At 39.0% G+C, this 25,402-nt stretch overlaps 2 protein-coding genes across 10 annotated transcripts in view; one reads left to right on the plus strand and one right to left on the minus strand.

Moving 5' to 3' along the window:
- Positions 1-5,240, minus strand: part of znf384b (zinc finger protein 384 b) — a 17,366-nt gene extending 12,126 nt beyond the window's left edge. For 3 of the 5 annotated variants that reach the window (XM_061674367.1, XM_061674371.1, XM_061674370.1), the window contains exons 1-4: positions 5,038-5,240; positions 3,553-3,620; positions 2,750-2,978; positions 2,393-2,506 (exon numbers count right to left, since the gene is read on the minus strand). In XM_061674367.1, the coding sequence (XP_061530351.1) occupies positions 2,393-2,506; positions 2,750-2,978; positions 3,553-3,615 (406 nt within the window). In that variant the 5' untranslated portion in view covers positions 3,616-3,620; positions 5,038-5,240. The remainder of the gene's footprint in view (positions 1-2,392; positions 2,507-2,749; positions 2,979-3,552; positions 3,621-5,037) is intronic. The other 2 variants (XM_061674368.1, XM_061674369.1) reach the window with 2 other exon arrangements.
- The window catches only part of si:ch211-154o6.3 (uncharacterized protein LOC563854 homolog), a 26,744-nt gene continuing 6,532 nt past the window's right edge, over positions 5,191-25,402 (plus strand). Inside the window, exons 1-9 of one of the 5 annotated variants that reach the window (XM_061674373.1) lie at positions 5,191-5,289; positions 12,860-12,966; positions 14,037-14,275; positions 15,733-15,856; positions 18,138-18,259; positions 20,398-20,484; positions 22,896-22,985; positions 23,294-23,382; positions 24,790-25,003. In XM_061674373.1, coding sequence (XP_061530357.1) covers positions 5,200-5,289; positions 12,860-12,966; positions 14,037-14,275; positions 15,733-15,856; positions 18,138-18,259; positions 20,398-20,484; positions 22,896-22,985; positions 23,294-23,382; positions 24,790-25,003 — 1,162 coding nt within the window. In that variant the 5' untranslated portion in view covers positions 5,191-5,199. Of the gene's footprint in view, positions 5,290-6,653; positions 7,178-12,859; positions 12,967-14,036; positions 14,276-15,732; positions 15,857-18,137; positions 18,260-20,397; positions 20,485-22,895; positions 22,986-23,293; positions 23,383-24,789; positions 25,004-25,402 lie in introns of those variants that run through there. The other 4 variants (XM_061674372.1, XM_061674376.1, XM_061674375.1 and 1 more) reach the window with 4 other exon arrangements.

Raw genomic sequence — 25,402 nt, forward strand, 5'->3', positions numbered from 1 at the left:
CTTGACTATGACTGATATCACCAAATGTCATGCTAGACCACAACACACTGCCTGCAAAGCAAACATGGTAACTGTAAAGCTGGCCTTTACGGTATAGTGTTCCCCTGCATATTCGCAACTGTCTACTCATATGCTACTACATATTAGACGGCATCATCCAGATTTGCCAGGACACTAATTGTTGAAGCTTTGTAGGTGGAATTCTTTCCCATTCTTGCTTGATGTACAGCTTCAGCTGTTCAACAGTGCGGTGTCTCCGTTCTCGTATTTTACGCTTCATAATGCGCCACACATTTTCAATGGGAAGCAGGTCTGGACTGCAGGCAGGCCAGTCTAGTACCCGCACTCTTTTACTACGAAGCCACGCTGTTGTAGATCGTGCAGAATGTGGTTTGGCATTGTCTTGCTGAAATAAGCAGGGGCGTCCATAAAAAAGACATTGCTTGGATGGCAGCATATGTTTCTCCAAAACCTGTGTGTACCTTTCAGCATTCACAGATGTGTAAGTTACCCATGCCATTGGCACGAACACAGCACCATACCATCACAGATGCTGGCTTTTGAACTTTGCGTCCATAACAGTCCGGATGGTTCTTTTCCTCTTTGGCCCGGAAGACACGACGTCCACAATTTCCAAAAACAATTTGAAATGTGGACTCGTCGGACCACAGAACACTTTTCCACTTTTCATCAGTCCATCTTAGATGAGCTCAGGCCCAGAAAAGCCGGCGACGTTTCTGGGAGTTGTTGATAAATGGCTTTTGCTTTGCATAGTAGAGTTTCAAGTTGCACTTACGGATGTAGCGCCGAACTGTATTTACTGACATTGGTTTTCTGAAGTGTTCCTGAGCCCATGTGGTGATATCCTTTACACATTGATGTCGGTTTTTGATGCAGTGCCGCCTGAGGGATTGAAGGTCACGGTCATTCAATGTTGGTTTTCGGCCTTGAATGCCCGTGACCTTCTGAACCTTTTGATGATATTATGGACCGTGGATGATGAAATCCCTAAATTTCTTGCAATTGTATGTTGAGGAACACTGTCCTTAAACTGTTCGACTATTTTCTCACACACTTTTTCACAAAGAGGTGAACCTCGCCCCATCTTTGCTTGTGAATGACTGAGCAATTCAGGGAAGCTCCTTTTATACCCAATCATGGCACCCACCTGTTCCCAATTAGCCTCTTCACCTGTGGGGTGTTCCAAACAGGTGTTTGATGAGCATTCCTCAACTTTTTTGCCACCTGTCCCAGCTTTTTTTTTGGAACGTGTTGCAGCCATAAAATTCTAAGTTAATGATTATTTGCTAAAAACAATAAAGTTGATCAGTTTGAACATTAAATATCTTGTCTTTGTAGTGTATTCAATTAAATATGGGTTGAACATGATTTGTAAATTATTGTATTCTGTTTTTATTTATGTTTAACACAGCGTCCCAACTTCATTGGAATTGTATTTATTAAAAGCACTTGAGCCTCGTTAAAATGTTCCATCCTGGGCACACATAAACCTATCGGTAGTTCCTGCCCTTCATAGGCGCAAAGGAGTGCATTTCAGTCCATTCCAAACCTCTTGCAAATGGAAGGCTCATATGTCGGTTTATCCAAACCAAGCCCTGTTGGCATGTTATCTTATTTATTAATTTAACGTTTACTCATCCAGGTCAGGCAATTGAGAACACATTCTCTTTTGCAATGTTGACCTGGATGCACATTGAGTAAAACAAGGCAAAATAAAAGCACGTTCTTTAAATTTGCAATTTTACCAGATTTTACCTGGCTGTACCTTCCACCTCGGTCCCCAACGAAAAGGTTTTCTCAACAGCCGGTGTGTGTAGTAGTCTGCCCTTAGTGCTGACAATGCAAACAAAACTTTAAAAACTGAACTCACCTTATTCATCCCAATAACATCATTTAAAAAGTCAGTGAGGGATATTGTACATGATTGGTGCACCTGTTTTAAGCCTCTCATGAACCTTTCTATGAAACTATTCATCATATGCTAGCCTACCCGTTCATCCTATTATATGCTGTGATGTAAATATGTAGCTAGAACATTGTAGACTTTGTTGTATATGTATTTATATATTGTATTTATTTGATTTTATCGTATTTCTAATTGCTTTTATTTTGCCTTGTTTTGCCCCGCTGTCAGGTACGCATTGTAAATGAGAAACCTCTCAATTGCATCACCTGACAAAATAAATAAATAAATAAAATAAATAATAATAGATCATCTGTATATCACGGCTCTTGTTTTGGACTCGATCGTCTTGTGTGTATAACTGTTTAAAAACAGACAATGGGTAATGGGGATGGGCCAGGGATTCACTGAATTAGAGGAGAGTAACTTTGCTTACTTTAGGGATAAATACATTTCTGTGCGCTTTACCTGGTGAATGGACGGCAGAGACAATCATGGTGGTGGTTGGGTGCGCGGACACAAAGGACTGCGAGGATGTGGGCGATACTAACGTTCCCTGGGGAGTCGTGATGACCAGACCCGCTGCACAGCGCACACAAAGAGAGACAACAAAAACAATGTTGCTAACTGCAGAGGGAGGGACTTTGAATTAATAATAAAGTGATAAGTAGCAATAATAATGCATGTTATGTGTGTTCATTTACAAGTTCATATGTCAGCCTAATGGAGTGTGCCCCCACAGTTCCTATGGTAACAGCTCCCATTTTGTTTTGGCTTGTGCTCATTAAGAACCCGAATAAACAACGTGGCAGGAGAGCGACCCACCTGCCGTCATGATGCCTGTCGAAGGGACGGGCAGCACGGTAATATTCTGGCTGCTGTGTGGTGGGTGCAGGTGGGCCGCGCTGACAACCTGCCCACCTCCGTCTGTCTTGCCTCCCGGCGTTGGGATGGTGAGCAAGGCCGTTTGGTAGTGGGAGGCCGAGGATGGAGGGAAGGACACGTTCTTTTCCTGCTGCTCTTTCACTTTGTTCAGGAACACTGCATTCTCCAGCTGCAAGGATGGCGTCACGCAATAACGTTTATGTCCATTCTTACGAGAATCAAGTCAAAATTACCACATGAACCTAAAAAGCAATACTGTTTCGATCATTAAATACAATGGTACCTCACCTTGAGTGATGTGAATTATGGGCTTTTCCAGATTTTTTGTCTCGAGTTACAAAAGCATAAATTTTAGTTATAAACTGCTTATTCACAATAAGCAGCAGATTGTGAACAATTCTTCAAAAAAGTGGCCAAGTGCTTGCCTCAAGCTGTTTCTTGCCACTCCCAGTTGAAGTTGACTATTAAACTTATCATAAAACAAAGACAATGACAAGATACTTTGTATTTAACCAAGTGTTTCCTAATTAGTATCCTAATACTATTTTGAAATAATAAAAATACAAAGAATTTGAAGCTGTTTTGTCATCTACCTGTATTATTACATTGATGTTCTAGGTTTTCGCCATGGTATCATTTCAGTATTGTTACTGAATGCTTTATGTAGGGATAGCATTGGAGTCAGAATTTTGGTATGACAACACTGGCTGGTAGCTTTGAGCAAGTAAGGCAACATCTCATACCTGTCCTGGCACAGTTGGGATGGGAGACCAGAAATAGGATGAGTTAAAATGAGAATCTTCCATTATTCCTGCAAGTGAGATGACAATAATTAAATCAAATATGACAAACCAATGCTTAAGAGCAGGTTAAAGTTTCCTAACAGTGTCACATCACAGGTGTAAACATAAATAATGGCTCCATGTCTGTATGTGCTGTAACACAAGGTGGAACTCCACCATTGCATCTTTACTATTGGCATTTGTGACATAAACAACACAAGAATGTGATCATTATAAAGAGTGTCTTCGAAGTCATTACGCAGATATACACTTCCTTTTTTTAAATTTCATTTCAGGTATCATTGGGACAGACGTGAGGCCATCAGCATTTAACATTGTCGACTTTGGAGTTTTTGTAAGCATATCATTCTGCCCATGGTACACCAACTGACAATGGAGCAGTCTTTTTGAGGACCCCTCAGTGCCAGTTTGAGAAGCTTTAAGGTCAGGGACAGAAAATCCTCTTGCCAGGCAGCAATTTTGCAACACTGGTCTAATGGAAATTGTGAGCCATGGGCAAGGGAATGATATGCTTCCAATAATTACGAAGCCTGAGCTGTCAAATGATACCGAAAAAGAAAAAGATTAAGTGTATCGTGACTTTTAGAACACCCTGTATTATTATCTTTGGTCACCTGGTATGCAGCAGTGAGACTTGTGTGCAGTACACCAAAATATCAAGGGGACATAATCACAAAAGGTTTAACAACTGAGGAAGTGTGGGAGAACATTTTAAACAATAAAATTGAGAAATTGACGTTAATCATCAGCAGATAAAATTATTTTTAGCCTAATGTGAGGCTCGATCAGGTTTTCAAAGCTCATTGAGTTGCTTTTATCAGATAAACAACGCACACTAAAACATTGGAAGTTTATACAGTGTACTCTATTTCTACATTCATTATGATATAAATATAGCTTTTACAGTATACTGTATTGGTACATTCATTATTATCATATTTATATTAGTAGAATGTGAAGAATTTAGATTTTCAGCACATTGTCATCGTGGGTCCAATGCCTGTAAATTTGAGTGATTTATATTGAACCTTATTAGTTTTAAAAGGCGTATATCTAATAAATGCTACACTAATAACCCAAAAATGACAGCAATATAAAGAGTATATGCACACAGTAGCGTTTGCGGTTAGCTAATCGGGCCCAACGTGTGCTGATTAGCGTACAGTTAGCAGCGAGCGCTAGCACGGGTGTAGTCGTGCTAGCAACAAATAAAGAGCAAAAAAAGAAAAGGATGATGACCAAAAAAAAAAAAAAAAAAGCAAAAAAAAGCGCGTCCACACACAAGCGAGCGAGCGAGCGAGCGCGCGCCCGCGCACGCACACACACACACACACACACACACACTTCCGCCTGCCGAGTCATGCAAATATAGCAACAATATAGCAAGCAGTCGCATGAACAAGATGACCAAGAGCAGCTTTTTACCCGCACCGTCCACTCTCTCCCCCACCCCGAACCTCCTTCTCCCGCTACGACTTGGACGCAATTCCCAATTGTGTGGATTGAAAAAAAACAAAAACACGATGAAGTTCAGTTTTTTTTTTTTTTTTTTTTTTTTTTTTTTTTAGATTTTTTTTTCACCCTCCGATGATGGCTGCCTCGTCTGGGGCTTCACTTCCTCCGGATGAGGTCGTCAGACAAAAGGAAACGAACGTGATGATGTCATATCCGGGAATGGTACCGCTTAAAAAATAATTTAAAAAAATAATAAAATTACAATTAAAAGATGCCTCTCCATTTGGGCCTTTCGTACTCATCTGCATATTTAAATTAAAAAATGACATGATTTTAAATGATTTTTTTTTTTTACCGCGTTGCCATTTCGTCTTCGGAACGAGTAAGTGCTGCCTTCATCTACTGTTGTAAAAACAAAAGACTTGTTACAAAACACGTAAGTGAAAATCCAGTGTAGTAGGATGTCAGGATTGACCATGGATGGATGGATATAGACGTTATTTTTGCTTCTTATTTTTTTGTACTTTAGTGTGCCCTGTATTTAATATATTTTCTTGTTTTGTTCTCTCATATACAAAGTACGTACAACTGCCTAGTGTATAAATGGTCTGTATGAATAAACCTGGCTTGATGATAGTTTAACATGTCAGTTAGATGTAGTGCTATGTTGTTTATTTTGAACCGTGATAAACGCTACAAGCATGTATATATATATATATATATATATATATATATATATATATATATATATATATATATATATATATATATATATAATGTGTGTGTGTATATATGTATATGTAATTCATAACAATTATAATAATTGTGTGTAATAATTTTGGTTAATGGTCTCAGACCAGGCGGCACGGTCGACGACTGGTTAGAGCGTCAGCCTCACAGTTCTGAGTACCCGGGTCCAATCCCCGGTCCCGCCTGTGTGGGTGGGTTTTCTCCGGGTACTCCGGTTTCCTCCCACATCCCAAAAACATGCATTAATTGGAGACTCTAAATTGCCCGTAAGTGTGTCTGTGAGTGTGAATGGTTGTTTGTTTGTATGTGCCCTGCGATTGGCAACTAATTCAGGGTGTACCCCGCCTCCTGCCCGATGATAGCTGGGATAGGCTCCAGCACGCCCGCGACCCTAGTGAGGAGAAGCGGCTCGGAAAATGGATGGATGGATGATCTCAGACCAAATGTATTGAACTTGAGAGTTAAATACACTTGAACGCTTCTTATGGAGTAATTCTTTCACGTAATACTAGAGGTAGCCCACGTACTGTGAATCACTGCTCTGAGATTTTTTTTCTCATGTAATTATATGCTGCACTTATCTTTTTTTTGTACTATCTATCTATCTATCTATCTATCTATCTATCTATCTATCTATCTATCTATCTATCTATCTATCCTCTTATTGTTACCTCAGACAATTAAAATAATGATTAGAAATAATTTATTATTTTTAATTAATTAATTATTATTTTGTAATCGTTGTCATTCAATAATAATAAAAAAAGAATTAGTGTAGTTATAGATCATAACATCGATAGGTGGGTTAATCTATTTTGTAGTCCAGGGGTGTAAAAATATAATTATAATCAATTAACCAATTAACATATTGATTTATTGTATTGATTAAATATAATTAAATATTACAAAATATATACAAATTAATAAAGATTGTACCAATTTTAGGAAAAAGAGGGGTAAATTAAATAAATACTACTAGAGGACTCTTGATAATTTAAAAGCTTCGGTGGCACATTATCCATTAAGTACCGGAACTGGCCACGTGGTGTCGCTGTCGAAGCAGACTGACACGTCTTCTGCAACTCCACGACTTCCGGCGACACGTTTGCCCAAACCAAACAGTCCATTCCCACAATATCTCCATTCAAATCCACTTAGTACTTTTTTAATGACAAACCCACGCGTCCCCCCGCCCATTTTTCCTTCACATTATGTTCCAATTTGAAAGTTAGTGAATTACTCATACAAGCAGAGGAGTTTGGCGTTCCAAATGGGGGAGGTGAGGAAGCTCCAGAAGAAATTGAGGCAGATTGAGAATCTGGAGATAAAAATCAGTCTCAAGCCCGAGGAGAGATTCAAGGTACACGACCACTCTTATAGTCTATTTTATGGTTGTTTCGAGGACAAGTTTATCACATATTTAGAGAAGTAAAGATTCATGATGTTGATCTAAATTGAGGACGTTTACAGAAATAAATTATACAAATGATTGATACAGACACTTTTTCCACATTTTATAGTCTTACTCTAACATTTACTAAGTTAAATTCCCATCAAAATTCTAAACACAACACCCAATAATAAAAATGTGAACATTATTTTAGATTTTTGGATATTTATTTAGGCGGCACGGTGGGCGACTGGTTAGAACTGTGTAGTGTCGCCTGCAAACTTCAGGAGTTTGATAGCTGGGTGCGTTGAGGTGCAGTCGTTCGTGTAGAGCGAGAAGAGCAGCGGAGAGAGGATGCATCCTTGGGGAGCCCCGGTACTGATAGTGCGTGTGGATGAGGTGGTGTCCCTCAGCCTCACCTGCTGTCCTGCTGTGCGCTGAGCTGGAGAAGTTTGGAGGAGAGGAATTCAGGGATGATGGTAATGAACACAGAGCTGAAGTTCACGAACAGGATCCTCGCACAGGTCCCCGCGCCGTCGAGGTGTTCTAGGATGAAGTACAGTCCCATGTTGACGCCGTCATCCACAGACCTGGGGGGGTGCTTGTGGAGCGTTTGAAACAGGGTGGTACTTCACGAACAGGATCCTCGCACAGGTCCCCGCGCCGTCGAGGTGTTCTAGGATGAAGTACAGTCCCATGTTGACGCCGTCATCCACAGACCTGGGGGGGTGCTTGTGGAGCGTTTGAAACAGGGTGGTACTTAACACAGTTTCAGAAATCTATTGAAGATTTGTGTGACGACTGGGGCGATCTGGTCCGCGTAAACTTTGAGACAGGATGGGGACACAAGGTCTGGGCCCGCCGCTTTGTTGTTTGAAGATACGTCTCACATCCTGTTCGTGGATGGTCAATGCAGGAGGGGGAGTCAGATGTGTGATGGTGGTCAGGGGTGCGGCTGGGTGGGTGTGGGGTGTGAAAGTGTTCTTTTCAAATATGCAGTAGAAGGTGTTAAGTCATCAGGTATCCCTTTATTGTTCCCTGCTTGGGAGGATGGTCACTTATAGTTGGTTAGCGATTGTAATCCATGCCAGACTGATTTACAGTCGTTAGCGGTAAACTGTTTTTCTATCCTTACTGCATAATTTCTCTTTGCGATGTTGATTTATTTAGTCAGCTATTTAGTCTATCGCAATTATGCATATATATTATATATTTCCGACGCTCCAAAGAGTTCTGCTGGAGAGACGTATATGACTCCTGGTGGCTCCATTCTGGCCAGCAAGAAATTGGTTTCCACTGATGTACACTCTGTTACAGTTTCCCAATGCGCCTCCCCCCAGAATGTACCTCTTGTCCCACCTGGGGGGATGGATACTGCATCCCCATCCCAATCGCCTCCAGCTCTGGGTGTGGCCACTGCAAAGCCTGGAACTTCTTTCTCAGAGTTCAGCGGTGATGTAGGGCATACAATTTCCAATGCTCGGGCGCTTTCCACTTTCCACACAGCGGTTGTACGCCAATAACTGGAAGTTGTTTGATGCATGGTGTCACGTTCATGGGCTGGTTGCAGTCCACTGCCCGGTGTCCGAATGCTGATGGTTCAGGTGTTACCCTCTGGCCTAATGCCTCTTTCCTCCCCAAGGTGTTGTTACGTGCAGGTGTCGCCCAACCAATCCAGTTGGCATGTTTTAACTCTGGTTCTGTTGTTGAAGATCTGTGCCCTGTCTACACTATAGAGGCCTATGCAAAGATCACTAAAGGAGTGCAGAAATCAGACACCCTTTTTGTGTGTTATGCGGGGCCCCGTATAGGTCTGGTTCTTTCTAAGCAACGCCTTGCTCAATGGACCGTTGCAGCTATCGCACAGGCTTCTGTCTCCCAGGGCTGGCCGCTGTTTTTGGGGGTCCTGTCACTCTACCAGGAGCCTCTCAACCTCCTGGGCTGCCATGTCAGGAGATCCGCTGGCAGATATCTGTACAGCTGCCTCTTGGACAACGTCCTCTACATTTGCTGGATTCTATGGGGTGAACGTGGCAGTCTCCCATCCACTTGATAGGTATTTACGTCACCATTTCTCTACCTGAGGTGGGTCTCTGTGGTGGTCTGTGGATTCCTCGTGACTTTGCTGTTACACGTCATCTAGTGGTTGAGGCACCACCTCTGGCAGTCAGGAGGGATGAAATAGGACGTAATGTAACTACGGTTCTATGAATCCTGGATGACCGCCAGAGTTTCCGGTCCCTCGTGATCCTCGTATGTTCGCGAGAAGATTAAGGGACTTGCCTTCCAGTGCCATGTGCTTATATATGCCAAGGCGCTGCACCGGGAGGTCACGTGACTTTGTTGTTGTTCAAATCTCGACCTGCACATGTGCTAGAGGGATCATCCAGTGCTTGAAGCACCACCTCTGGCCGTCATCCAGGATTCATAGAACCGTATTTACGTAACTTTCGTATTTCTGTACTTTGCTTTTAGGTCTTCTTTGTTTCTTATTTTTCAAAGCTTTTGAATATACTTTTAATCAAGTAAAGCAAATTGAGTTACCTTGTGTATGCAATGCACTATGTAAATAAAGCTGCTTTGCCAATAAATGGTGGCAGGTGTGTTCCGACTCTCATTTAACATGGTTTTGAATTTGATTGGTTTATTCTGAATACAGCCACATCCCAGTTATAAGAGGGCGTACAACCACATTATCTGAGTTGTTTTTATCAAAAAGCTTTCTATTTTTTTTCCAATCGAGTTGTACAGGTTTTAGGTAAAATAAATGCTGGGAAAAGTTTTGAAATAATTTATCTGTTTGATTTTTGTGCATCACAAAAACAGGGGTGTGTAGACTTTTTAAACCCACTTTAATATATATAATATGAGTTATGTATGTACCCTTGCAACCTTCCTCAAAGCTCCTAATTGCAAGTCAGATCATAGAGATTCAGTTGTGGTCTGCAGCGTGGGGTCATTGATCTGCTTTCACTTGACACTTTTGTGGAGCTTGTTTTTTTGCAACACTTCAAAATATATTGCTTTTTTCAAAGACACTATACTGTATGTAGTGTTGTTTCAAAACATACTTAATGAGGACTCCACACAGAGCATTCTTACACATAAAAAAATACCATTGTAGAAAGCACAACTTCTTAAAACTTTTGCTGTTAAAAACTTTTAATTAATAAACAGTTTTTAAACTATTGCTATTAGAGCTTTGAAAGTTAAAGATTATGCAACTATGCATCATTTTAAATCAACTATAATTAACATAATATTTATATTGTATATATATTTCAGATAGATTACTGAAATGTTTTGTATTTAATTAAAAAAGAAAAGTATATAATGTATTAATATTACGAGTGTTTATATTACACATATCATATATAACCCTAACCCTAAAAAGTCTACACCCCTGTTCAAATGCCAGGTTTTTGTGATATAAAAAATCAGATCATAACTTTGGCCACCATTAATATTAATGTGACCTATAACTTGTACAACTCAATTGAAAAAAAACCTTTAGAAAGGGTAAGTAAAAATAAACAACTGAGATGACGTGGTTGCACAAGTGTGTTCAGAACTAACCAATCAAACTCATGAATATCCGGACACTGTTACATCCTATATCAGTTTCTTTGAAGATGTGTGTGTTCCAACAAAGTCATTTCGCACGTTCAATAACAACAAGCCGTGGTTCACTGCTAAACTTAAGCAACTTCGCCAGACTAAAGAGGACGCCTATCGAAGCGGGGATAGAGCCCTTTATTGATTGCGGTAGAAACCATCTGATTAAATAAATTAACATCGCAAAGAGAAATTATACAGTTAAGATAGAAAAACAGTTTACCGCTGACGAGTCTAAATCAGTCTGGCGTGGATTACAATCGCTAACCAACTACAGGCAACCAACACACCCCAAGCAGAGAACAATAAAGGGCTAGCTGACAACTTTAACACCTTTTACTGCAGATAAAAAAAAAAAAAACACTGCCTCATTTGGACAATTGTCAAAAAAAACAAAACAAATTTATAGGTATTACCACATTACTGGTAACCTTTTATTGCTCAGGGACACTCCGTACTGTGTTTTTATGTCTCAAAAGTATTTTCTGTCAAATGGCTGTCTGTTGTCGTTATAGATCGGCTCCAACTACCGGAGACGAATTCTTTGTTGTGTTTTTGACATACTTGGCAAATAAAGATGATTCTGAATCTAATGCACTATATATTATTATACAGTATTTATTTAACATTGATTTGGTAGGCACTCAGGAGTCAGGACAGGGCATCCTAATATTTTAGTTATCAACATGAAATATTAGAAACACCTTTCAGTGCGATGTAGTGCAGTTCGAATCCATTGCGAACTGCAGCTCGCCATAATATATGGGTCATTTTTATAGGCAGTTATTATCCATCTAAAGGTCATAATTGTTTCTAAGAAAAACATATTCTAAAGTAATAGTTTTCAAACTTTTAATGCCAAAATATCTTTACCTTTAGGTGTCTGAAATGAAGTTTCATGATTTGCAACATGTTTTCTGAAATTGCTAATTACAGTTTTAGATAGAGATGATTTTTCTCCTATTGCTTAACATACATTTTCAATGAAAACAAATACAAATGCATCTTAGTGTTTTCAGAGTTCCTTTTTTTTTTGGTTGTTTTACAAACGGTCACTCCAACTGTTTTTTACCATTAATGCCACTGGAGAGAGCCTCATGTTGTTGCAATACACCAGAGGGATCTATGAGCTGAAGTGTTGGGATGAGGCAGCCATTTTGCAATCACACAATAGCAGAAACAAAAATAAATGGTGGTATTTCTGAGATATGAATGAATATATATGAATTTGTGAAAGTGTCAAAACTATTGCACATCTTTACTGTTATTATGATTGTAGAAAAGACAAGAGTGTAGGAAGTTTATTGAGTAGTAAGGATCATTTATGCACTTGTATCTGCAGAGTTTGAGGGGCAACACGTAAATTGTGGAACTCTCCCGATTTTTACGAAGCTATTTGTCTTTACCATTATCGAAGAAATGTATTTTAGTGGGTTAACACCATTTGCTCTGTCAATAAGGGTTGCCTTTAATATGTACGAATGCCTGAAATTTTAATTCATCAATAACATTTTGAAAATTGGACTTTAAGCATGGCTGCTTCAGCAAGGGAGACATTTACCCATATATAAACAAGGTGGCATAAAACAATTGCTAAATTATAAAAATATATTATAAATATAATAAAGGTGTCTTTACCATTATTGATCAGAATATATGAAAAGGACCCGTATAATCTTTTTGAAAACATACTTTTTAATACAGCTCTTGTATTCATGATCTTATGCCGGTGTACTTAATGAAGGGGCCCGGCGAGTGCAGCTCTACTCGTGACACGAACCTGAGTCAGCTGACCGTTTTCTCTGCGTAATAGACAGAGTGCGCCTCTAACTCAGCAAAGAGACACTTAATGCAAAGCCGCCCGCCTTAATTCGAACACAATAAAACTCAAGACAGCCAGACAGTCTCGCACCTTGCTTGTTGATGTGATATTAAATGAAGATGGGAGGAATATATCACTCGTGTGTATAAACAACCTGTGGATGCGCTCGCTTGCTTTACACCCAATTTCTCTGCATCTTGTGTTGTCTCTCTCAGATCTCCAAGAAGGAGGAGCTGCGGTGCAGATTGGCAGAGCTTCAGCTGCAGCTCTGTGGCCTGCAGCGAACCCCTGGGATTCGAGAGGCAGACATGAAAAGAGCAGGGTAAGGAAGCTGAGAGGCAGGAAGGGCCAGATGGAAAGAGGCGTAATTAGTCCAAACATTGACGTGGAAACTTTTGATCTTGTGTTGTGTGTGTGTGTGTGTGTGTGTGTGTGTGAGAGAGAGAGAGAGAAAGAGAGAGAGAGAGAGAGAGAGATTACAAATAGTGGAGGTCAAACACTGCCTTTAAGAACACAATTGAACTTTCTCCTGCTCAATATGTGGCGCGTTCATTACTATGAAAGCCCCCCCGAGTCAGATAAATGAGGTAATGTTTGGTTATTAACATCAAACTGAATTAACGCACAGATGGTGTTCATTTGATCAGAGGAGACACAACAGGTACGCTTGCTCAGTGCAACGTAGCATCCGTTAGCTCAGTGTTTTCCAACCTTTATTGAGCAGAGGCACATAGAGTTTTTATATTTTCAAAATCTCATCTGCAAAACCCCCAAACAAAAATGTCACAAAAACTATGTACACATTGGTACTTTGACTTACGAGCCTACAGTAATTCGTTCCATGACCAAACTCGCAGCATAATTTACTCGCAGGTGAAGTCAGTTTTCCCCCACTGAAATAAATTTAAATGCCATACTGTAAATCTGTTCCAGCCCCCTCCATTATTTGCTTAAAACTCACATATTCACTGTTTTTGTTCAAAAGTAATTGCAGTATTGCTTTGGTGGCATTTGGTGCAAAGGAACAGTTGAAGTGAGTTGAGGCACTTCATTTAGACAAAAGTAGTCCTTCGCCGACATCTTGTGGCATCTAGGCAGTATTAACAGTATTAACATTTGCATGTTTTTCTAAGTCTTACCACACATTTTACTTTAAATGTAGCCTGTAACAGTGTACTTGACTGATACCACCATGTAGTAGATGTCTTCGCCGCAACACCGTTTGCACAGCAGAAATGGTATCTTGTAAGCCCAAATCTATGTTGACGTTGAGGGAGAAAGAGCATTCCACAGCAAAACCTGCTAAACATTTCAGCAATGACTTGAAAAGACACTGGCAGTGCCTCTTCTATTCCTCCATGCTCATTCATTCAGCCCTTTTTTTGTGCACAGGCACAGGGAGGACGCCCCCGAGGACCTTCCATCACAAGCGCCCCCGTCCTCCAAGATCCTGAGGGGCCACGAGGAGACGAGGCCAAGGCTGCATGCCACACAGAGGGCGACAGGAGGGTCAGCGGAGACGGCTTGGTGCCAAAGGGCACAGAATGTCAGGGCGATGTCACAGCACGGACGAGGAAATTCTGAAGAGTGTCCGGATCGCGATGACAGGGGGCAGCAACCAGCACAAGAAGGTAGGCTTAATGAAACCCAAGCCAGTGGCCTGATTAGCAACGAAAAGGGACTAAAGATGGATTTACACTGCATGGTTCAATTGGCACAACTGCAATTTTTTTGGCTCTCAAGTAACAGCACACAACTGTGGAACGTACATCATGTGGAGCAGTTCAGAATTATTTATCTAATAACATGACAAAACAAAAAGTAAACAAAAGACATCATACACACTAGAGATGCTTATCAATAAATGTATTAATGTGTGCATACCGCTAAAGATGCGTTTTGCTGGTTGAACTTGACTGTAACAAGTTTTGCTCTGACCAACCAATCAGAGGGTGGAAAATGCTGACATCATCCGGGTCTGCGCTCTGGCCCTGTAACAGTCCCACTGGTGCCTTGAGATACGAATGACCCGATTTACTTGTTTTTCAAGATATGAGCTGCAAATCTTTTGCTTTGACTTGCGAGCAAAAATGTGAGATATGAGCTCTGTATGGTGGCAGTGAAATTTACTCACTTCACTTTACAACAAGCAGCAGTTCGGCAGATGATGAACAATTCTTAGGAAAATAGGCTTCAAACTGTTTATTGCATCCCAAGCTGAAGTTTACGGTCAAACTAAACATAACACAAAGAGAATTACACATTGTGCGTTTAAAAAAAAAAACACATTACTATGCCTGAACAAAAATATAAATAATTTAGTTCACTGCTAATAAACAATGCAAAACGCCATCGGACGGGCTAACGAATAGCATCAGTTTTGTTGTGGTGTTATCACCCTTTAACCAATGAAAATTTTAAAACAAACGGTTGAGTGGCACACGCAGACAGAAAATATAACAATGCCTGCAGGCATATAGTGCAGTTTACTGAGTCAGTTGTGAAAATAATCTTTGTGTGTGTTTTGTATGTCTGTATTGTACTGCCCGCAGGTGGTCATGGTGTACACACCTGAAGTAGCAGAACAATGCCAAGTGACTTGAAGCAAAAACTGTGGCAAAATTGTTTATTCCTTACATTTTGTTTAGCGATGTCACTACTGTATGTTTTTATCAAGTACAATATTATAGAGTGCTATTTTTCTTATTTAAAAACACATTACAGTTTTTTGTTTTGTTTTTGGGAAGGGGGGTGGATGGGTGGTGGGGCTGGATTGGAACGATAGTACTTCCATTCATTTCAATTGGGAAAGATGTCTTGAGGTACGAGTGTTTTGTGTTAAGAGCTTGGTCGTGGAACAGATTACAATAAACTTGTATCTCAAGGCACCACTGTGTAGTTCAAATTACATTCGCCAGCACTACTGATTCTGGGCAGATTAGATTGACATGGCAGCAGAGGCTGAAATCTGATTGGACAAAATGTTTTGGTCTGTCAGAAATAATCAGATATAGGCATTAATTGGAATTGGGCACATGGACATGAAGGGCAAATCCAGCCTACAGTGAATGTATTCGTTTTCATTTAGATGCAGCGCTGACATCCCTGAAAACATGTTGGCAGAAGGCAAAGTTTCGCTTGAGGCTATTGGAAGGTCACAATGACATCATCACTTGTGTGCTGGTTGTTGACAGCCTGGTGGTTTCTGGCAGGTAAAGAAACATAAACTCGAAAAAAATAGCCAGTATGAGAAATATGATGGCACAATATAGCACAACAAGAAGTGGCAGAAATGATAAATAACCAAAGTTGTTGCTTGTTGTAAAAAAGCAAATCGTATTCATACCATGCTCATCATGATTTACCAGTGTCAGTAGAAAATGAGCATTATTCTTATCTAAAGGCTGATTTTCCATACAGGCGGCACGGTAGATGACAGGTTACCACATGCCTCACAGTTCTGAGGATCGGGGTTCAAATCCCGGCCTCGACTGTGTGGAGTTTGCATGTTGCTAAAAGATGCATAATGTTGTTCATACATTTATTTCAAAATGATGCATATTAATGACATTAAGGGCAACACTAAAAAAAAATATATATATTTTTACAAGAGTAAAGTCCACTTATTCAATAGAGCAAGTTTCAATTTCACGTTAAGTTAAAAAAAAAAAAAAAACTATAGGGAAGGGGAAAAAATCAGAATTGAATAAGGAAAAAAATATCTTAATTTTAGGAGAATGAAGTCATAATTTTATAAATTTCAAGTTTAAAGTCATAAATTAAAATTTAAAGTCGTAATCTTAAGAAAAGAAAATCATAATCTACAAAAATGATAATTTTCCTTACATTCACAACTTTTTTTTATTTTACAAAAATAAAGGTGTAATATGAGGGAAATGTAGTATTACTAGGAAAAGTTTTCATTTATGAGAATATAGTTATTTAACATGAATAAATTTGCGATTAATGAAAAAAGTTTCACGATAAAAGAATTGTGATATTACTAGTTTTAATTTCGTAAGAATTAAAAAAAATCTGAATTCAATAAGAAAATAAATGACAAAAATTAAGGGAACAAAAAATTACAAGAATAAAATCTGAATTTTAGAAGATTAAAGACATTTTAAAGTCATATCTTTTACTTGAATAAACACTGTAATTAAAAAAAAACAACCCTAATTTCTGTTACATTGCATGACTTTTATGTTTTTAAGTTTACAAGAATAAAGAGCTAATACTACGATGGAAATGTAATATTACTAGAAAAAGTTTTTGTTGATCAGAATAATGTTATTATTATTAACAGGATGTCTGTGTAGAGTCTCAGTCATCCAGGTCTTGGTAATCCGTAAAGGTTCAATCAAAGCAACTGGACTGTTCTTGTTTGAGAACTGAAGAAGCCGTTTGGATTAAAGGTGAAACGTCTTCAATAAACAAGAACAGTCCAGTTGCCGTGATTCAACCTTTGTGGATTATTTCTCAAGAATAAAGTCACGATTTACGAGAAAAAGTCAACATTTTACAAGAAAAAAGTCCTTAAACTATGAGAAAAGGTAAAAATCTGAAGACAAAAAGTAAATTCTATTACAAGAATAGTCATAATTTTGAGAAAAAAGTCCTGATATTACTGACAAAGAGTTTTTATTTTAAGAGAAGAAGAAAAATCTGAATTCGATGTGGAAATGGTTATTTCATAACGAGAATAAATAATTTTAAATTAGTCATTTTATTATGAAAACACTCGCGGAATAGTTCAATGAGAGTAATATCATGTTACGAAAAGTAGTACTTTTACGCCAAAAAGTAATAACTTTATGAAAAATAGTTTTAATTTTATGCAGAAAAGTCTTAACAAAATAAAAGTTGTGATATTACGAGAAAAAAGTAATTATACGCATGTTATTAAAGATAACTGAATTATTTTACAACGTTAGTCATTTTATTCCAAATAAATTTAATAATTTAATGATTGTAACCTCATACTACAGGAAAAAAAAGTTAATTTGATGAAGAAAACGGTATTTTAAATTATTTTGTTGAAATTCAAATTTAAGTCATAAGTTAGTAATTTACTAGAAAGTTTTTAGTCACATTATTTTTTTAAAATGACTTTTCATAATGTATAGTAATTTAAATAACTTTAATCATTTCATAATGTTATGACATTATCGTAAAATTAAAAAAAAATTCTTAAAACTTGTGCATTTCACAGTGAAATGATCACTGAACAAAATGTTATCTGGTTTTAGCTTTGAAAGGTATTTGTGCCATTTGATCATCTATGAATTTGAGTAGTTCTGAGTGTGAGAATGAGTTTTGTGTTTCATGTATTATTCAACAGTTGTGTATGATCTATATGACATTGAATTAGGCTTAGTGTAACATTTGCTACCCTGTCTCTGTGTCTGTTCCTACCTGCTCTGATCACTGGCCTCAGATCTCTTAACTTTTAACGTGTCCATTGATTTCATCTCTCTGTCCGCACCCTTCAAGCCACGATACCACTGTCAAAGTGTGGCACGTTCCCACGGCAACAGAGCACAAGAACCTGGGGGGTCACACCGGCGGGGTCACTTGCCTGTCTGCCCCTCCTCCTGAGTACTGCAAGAAGTTGGGTGAGGATACAATGTTCCCGCGATAATACGATTCAAATCGTGTGTATTTTTGTTTTAATCAATCTTGTTTTTATAGGTTTTTACAGTATACAGTTAAGCTCCGCTTATTTGTTCTTCACCATTTGCAAATTCACATATTCTCAGAATTTTGGGGGGGGATCCTATCCTGGGCGGCACGGTGGACGACTGGTTAGAGCGTCAGCCTCACAGTTCTGAGGACCCGGCCGGGTTCAATCCCCCGCCCCGCCTGTGTGGAGTTTGCATGTTCTCCCCGTGCCTGCGTGGGTTTTCTCCAGGCACTCCGGTTTCCTCCCACATCCCAAAAACATGCATTAATTGGAGACTCTAGATTGCCCGTAGGTGTGACTGTGAGTGCGACTGGTTGTTTGTTTGTATGTGCCCTGCGATTGGCTGGCAACCAGTTCAGGGTGTACCCCGCCTCCTGCCCGATGACAGCTGGGATAGGCTCCAGCACGGCCCGCGACCCTCGTGAGGAGAAGCAGCTCAGAAAATGGATGGATGGATGGGGTCCTATCCTGTTATTTGCTGAAAAACTCACCTATACACTTTTTCTCAAGCCAAAGGCACTGGTGCTACGAATCACCTCAACATTATTTGTAGAACAAACTAAAACATTATTGGTGTGCCATCATGTTGTGGCATCTTGGTGCGAAGGAACTATGTTGAAGTGAGTTCAGGAGCTTCATTCAGACAAAAGTAGTGCTTTGCTGACTTGTGGCTCCAAGAAACTATGTTAAAGTGAGTTTAGGCGATTCATTTTGACAAGAGTAGTGCTTTGCCGCCATCTAGTGGCATCTTGAGCTAATAACTATGTTTAAATGAGTTGAGGAGCTTAATTTAGACAAATGTAGTGCTTTACCGCCATCTTGTGGCATCTTGGTGCCAAGGAACTATGTTGAAGTGAGTTCAAAAGCTTAATTTCCACAAAAGTAGCGCTTTGCCGCAATCTTGTGGCATCTTGGTGCGAAGGAACTATATTGAAGTGAGTTCAGGGGCTTCATTCAGACAAAAGTAGTGCTTTGCTGACTAGTGTCATCTTAGGAACTATGTTAAAGTAGGTTGAGGAGATTAATTTAGGTGAAAGTAGAGCTTTGCCACCATCTTGTGGCATTTTGGTGCCAAGGAACTACAGAAAAAGTGTTTGCGCCCTTCCTCATTTCTCATTTTGCATGTTTGTCAAACTTAAATGTTTCCCATCATCAAACAAATTTTAATATTAGTCAAAGACAACACAAGTAAACTCAAAATGCAGTTTTTCAATGTTTTTTATTATTAAGGGAGGTGGAAAAAAATCTAAACCTTCATGGCCCTGTGTGAAAAAGTGATTGCCCCCTAAACCTGATAACTGGTTGGGCCACCCTGAGCAGCAACAACTGCAATCAAGCATTTGCAATAACTTACAATGAGTCTCGTACAGTGCTGTGGAGGAATTTTGGCTCACTAATCTTTGCAGAATTGTTCTAATGCAGCCACATTGGAGGCTTTTCGAGCATGAACTACCTTTTTAAGGTAATGCCACAGCATCTCCATAGGATCTCACCCAGACACTCACGCAGACTCGCCAACCTCACGTGCCACCGCACCAGGCCCCGCCTCTTAAAGGCTCATGCATGTATAGTCCAAACACTACAATACATACAGTATTTTCTATGTATTTTATCCTCACAATTATTTATTTTTTGGTTCAAATATGTTTTCAATATGTTTAAAGCGTGTGACAGGGTAAAACGATCAGGTTTTTTTCTGCAGTGTGGTCTTTCTATATTAAAGAATGTCTCCTAATGCAGGTGTGTCTGGAAGTATCTCTTGTGATAAATGAGGGTTCAGTGTACACACACACGTGCACGGACGCGTGCGCGTGCACACACACACAGTCATGCGTGTGTGCAGTGTGGTAATTATTTGAGGAGCACTTCATCGCATCAGGTCCAGAGAGAAATAAGACTCTTGTGTCTGTCTCACTGACTGAGTGAGAACACTTGAACTCATGCTCTCAATATGTCTAGTCTATTACCTCCTTCTTCCCTGAGTGGTACTCCCAATAGAAGCATAAATAAAGCACTTATTTACAGTTATGTAATCTCCCCTCCCCCTCCTTCATTGCCCCCTCTCCACAGCCTGGTCGCTGTCGTTGTCAGACGACGAGAGGTTTATTTTGAGCGGCTCGGCGGACTGTAACGTCAAGATCTGGGCCCTGAGCATAGGTAAGTTTAAGACAGGAAGCGTACAAGATGGGTTTTTATGGTCAAAAGCTGTGAAGGATACCATAACACATGATCTACATTGTAGTAAATAGTTTTTCCTTGAGTGACCATGGGGACAGTTGCAGTCAATTCATGTTTTTCAGTCAGCCTTTTACCATATAGTACGTTAGCAATAGTAAGTTTTAGGGCCACAACGAAAAGAAGAAAAACTACAAGGATAGTTACAGAATTACAATAATAATAATATTACTTATTAAAAAATAAAACTATTAATATCAAATATAGTAAAAATATTAAGTAAAAAGTAGTAAAAATATTCCAATAGAAATATTTCAGACTTTTTTTTTTAATGAAGTTGCAATATCACAACTAAAAAGTCAATAGTCTGAATTTTACAGAAGTAAATTTGAAAAAAAATACTGTATATTATTACAAAGAATGATAGAATTCTATGATTTAAAAAAAGTTGAAAATGAATAAAAGCGTATTTTTATCATAGTCTTTTCGTTTCGGCTTGTCCCATTAGGGGTTGCCACAGCGTGTCATCCTTTTCCATGTAAGCCTATCTCCTGCATCCTCCTCTCTCACACCAACTGCCCTCATGTCTTCCCTCACTCCATCCATCAATCTTCTCTTTGGTCTTCCTCGAGCTCTCTTGCCTGGCAGCTCCATCCTCATCATCCTTCTACCAATTTATCACTGTCTCTCCTCTGGATGTGTCCAAACCATCGAAGTCTGCTCTCTCTAACTTTATCTCCAAAACATCTAACCTTGGCTGTCCCACTGATGAGCTCATTTCTAATCCCATCCAACCTGGTCACTCCTAGAGAGAACTTCAACATCTTAATTTCAGACACCTCCACCTCTGCTTGCTGTTGTCTCTAATCCGTACATCATGACTGGCCTCACCATTGTTAAACTTTGCCCTTCATCCTAGCAGAGACTCTTCTGTCACATAACATACGTGACACTTCCCTCCACCCGTTCCAACCTGCTGGGACCCATTTCTTTATCTTTATTTAATAAAATAATATTCTGAAAAACTAGTTTTAAAGATGCAAGAAGAGCTCACCATTTTAGGAGAACACAGTTGTACAATCCAGCCATCCATTGTCTGTACCGGTTTATCCTCACAAGGGTCGCGGGCGTGACGGAGCCTATCCCATATAAAAAGAAAATATTTTATGAGGAAAAAAAGATTCATAAAAATAAAATGAAATATGACGAAAGCGTCATTTTATGAGAATTACATCACATTTCAAGAATATTATTTTTCAAAGTTGTATTTATATATGGGAAAAGTTAATTCTGAGAATTGAAAGTATTAAAATAACAAAGTGTGAATTTAATGAAAATGTAATTAGAAAATTGTAATATATAAAATGTCAAAGTATAGTGAGAAAATGTTAAAATTCCTAGAAATGTGTTTTGGGAAAAGAATAATGTGAAATTATATGAGAATAAAGTCAACATTGGTAGAAAAGTAATTTTAAAAATAAAGTTATTATAAAAGAAAGTCATTTTATTAGAATAAAGTCATAATTTTACAAGAATTTCAGTTTTATGAAAGTAAAATATTTCAATAAATGAAATTTTAATACTGTGAGGAACAAAAATGTCAGAATTTGAATTTTATGAGATTTAAGACGTAATAATAAATGGAATATCTGATTTCTGAATTAAAGTTGTAATTTTACACAAAAAATGTGTGGTTTAATCAGAGTGAGGTTGTAATATCAGAATGGAGTTGCTATTTTTACAAGACAAGTTGTCATTTCAGGAAAAATAAAGGCCTAGTACAGTGATGCCTTGACTTATGAAACCATGCTCATAATAACTAAAAACACTCAAATTATCTTTCATTCATTCATTTTCCATACCGCTTATCCTCACTACTATCTTTCCCCATTGAAATGAGTGGAAAGCCATTAATCCATTCTAGTCCCAAAGTGTGCTTCTGATGTGCGTGCTAGGCCACCAGGTGGCAGTAAAATACAGGTATGCAGACAAAAACAAAGAGTTTCACAACTACTGTACTGTGACTCAGTAAGCTGCAGTAATCATGTAATATTAATATAAAAGAACATTAGTGCACTCTATTTGGCTACAAATGAACCACGATTAACTAAATGTATTGTCGACTATGACTATACTATGTTTAGCTATTCCGCTAAAACACAAACGCACCCCTTAACATAATGCTTGGATTTACTCTTAACCTAAGCTAGCTGAACTGGTGCAAGTATTGCTTAAAATTGCCCTTGTGTGATGCTAGAAAATGTCTTTTATGGCTACGGGTGTGTGTTTGTGTGTGTGTACAAGCGAGCAGTGGTCCGTGTCCTGGCAATTAAGCCCATATTTCTCCCCTCCCGCCCCCTCATGCCGCATCTCCCCCCACCACTCCCACGCAGGCCAGTGTGTGAAGTCTCTGTACACGTTCAACTCTGTGACGGCGCTCTGCTTTGTGCCTGAGGGCGACGGCTACATCATCACAGGATCAGGTGTGTGTGTTGTATATTTGCGTGCGAGCGTGCAGATAGAACAAAGACATGTCAGTCAAAGTCCACTGTGGACAAAAGAATGTGATATCTGGTTGGAGATATGCGATGAAGTTGAATGTAATGGTTATGTATGAGCGCTCAGTGCACACGATCGGAGGAGATGTAGGCGCACAATTATTTAGGCCAGGCGGAGGGGCTCAGGTGTGGCAGCCGTCACGAACAGTAATGGCCACTGCGCACCTGTCACTGAGCATTAACCTTGCACTATGTCAATCCCAAACCCACCCCTACCCACACCCCCATCGCAGACGGGGGCAAAGTTCAAGCCTGGAGCTGGCGCACTTTGGACAACTGCCAATCAATCAACGCGCACCAGGGAGCAGTCACCTCCATTCAGGTAAGTGACTTATTGCCATGCGACAGATATGAAAATATCTAAATGACATCATGGAGACACAGGGTGTCTTTAAAGTCTTAAATTAGATTTTACAAGATATATCATACAGTGGAATGTTGCCTTGAGTTTAATTCATTCTGTCACCACACTTGTTACTCAAACACTCTTACCTTAAATCATATTTCCCCTTTGAAATGAGTGGAAATGCAATCAATCCATTACCGCCTCCAATAAAGAACACAACATTTTTTTGTGTTTTTGTATTTTGTATTTTTTATTATTTTTGTTGTTGTTGCGTTGAGTTCACTGCCACCATACGGTGTTCGTATCTCAAATATTTGCTCGGAAGTCAAAGCAAAACATAGGCAGAACGACGAATGGTAACTAAAAAAAATAAATTGGGTCATTCGTACCTAAAGGCACTACTGTAAATATAATATAGTATACTGTGTTCCCCTGCCTCACAATTTAAGTATTCACCTATTTGCAGATTTTTTTTTTTTTTAAGAGAGGACCTCTTATTTTCTGAAAAACTCGCCAAATCACTGTTTTTGTGCACTTACTAAAACACCGCAAGATGCCACCACAGCTTTAATAGAAAGTAGTCCTTTGGTGCCATCTTATGGCATCTTGGTGCCAAGGAACTGTTTTTTATTAAGTGCTGTGATAATTTTTATCCCATATTATCCTTATTTATATAATTTATATAATTTTATATAATTTTTTCATTGTAAATTTGATCATGGTCTTAAAAAGGTTTATCAAAAAAGAGTGTTAAATATGCTTTTCCAAAATTAATAGTACAAAATGTTTTAAAAATTTGGTAATATTTTGATATATTGATCACATTTACTCTTTGGTGGTTATATTTAGATTTGTTTTTCGCATATCTTAGTCAAGATAGTACTATTTCAAGGGGCTGTCTTTTTCCAAACAGTTTCGGTCCATCCTTTTTCTCAGGGGGATTTGTGAAAGAAACTCTTTTGTGTGGCTATCCACCTGCCATGTGAGGTTATTTTTAAGCTGCTTGCAGATGTGAAAAACATGAAAACAAATGTTACTCCCTCTCATGTAGCGTGAAGGAACAAATTTAAGAAAAGCCTTTTGAAAATCTAACCGCCACGTCTTAGCCGAGCCTCTTTGTTGCTTCCAAATGAGTATTTGTTGAAAGCCGGCCAATTGTACAGCAAAAGCCCTTTTTTATGAATATTGAATTCCAGAGCTGCGTTTCTTCAATTTTCAATCATACCAGTACGCCTGAGGCATTAAAGCATAGCGCATAGCTGTCATTGTTTATCTCTTCTGGCGCACCATTCATTTCCAAATAATTGTCCCTCGAAAGTGTAAACATGTTCGTGTATACAGTACACACACACACATCACCATGACAACCTGTCCTCTCCTCAGTCTCAGGGTCCACTAGTGTTCAGCGGCTCGTCCGACGGAGGGGTGTCTGTGTGGAAGAACCGCTGCACTGACCGAGACCCCCTGAGGCTGCTCCATGGCTGGAGCGGTCAGGTGACGGGCTGTGGAGGGGGGCGACTGGCCCTCAGCCCCAGGGGGGACCAAGTGCTCCTTGCATATGGACGCGCATGGATCAAGATCCTGCACTGGATTACTGGTGAGCCTCTATCAAGTCATAAAAAGGGATACATAACAATTTTATGAATTTTTACCAAGTTGTAAAATTACAAGAAAAAAGTCAGAAATAAAGTTGTAAATTGCAGCAGGAAAGTTGGAATTTAATGAGAATAAAGTTTATTATGTTTATTAAAGTTTATTAAAGTTTAGTATTATGACAAAAATCTTCAAATTTCCTGTGACAATAAAGTTGCTATCTTGGAGGTCAGTTTTGGAATTTTATGAGCGTAAAGTAGTCACAGAGGAAGAAAAAAAGTCTTTGTAATTGTTTGATGAATGAATTATATGAAAATAAAGTTACGTGTCATAATTTACTGAGAATAAAGTTGTAATGAGAGTTTTATTATGAGAAAAAGCTTATAATGATAAAATCACAGGA

This window comes from Phycodurus eques, chromosome 4, assembly GCF_024500275.1.
Source record: "Phycodurus eques isolate BA_2022a chromosome 4, UOR_Pequ_1.1, whole genome shotgun sequence".
Lineage (NCBI taxonomy): Eukaryota > Metazoa > Chordata > Actinopteri > Syngnathiformes > Syngnathidae > Phycodurus > Phycodurus eques.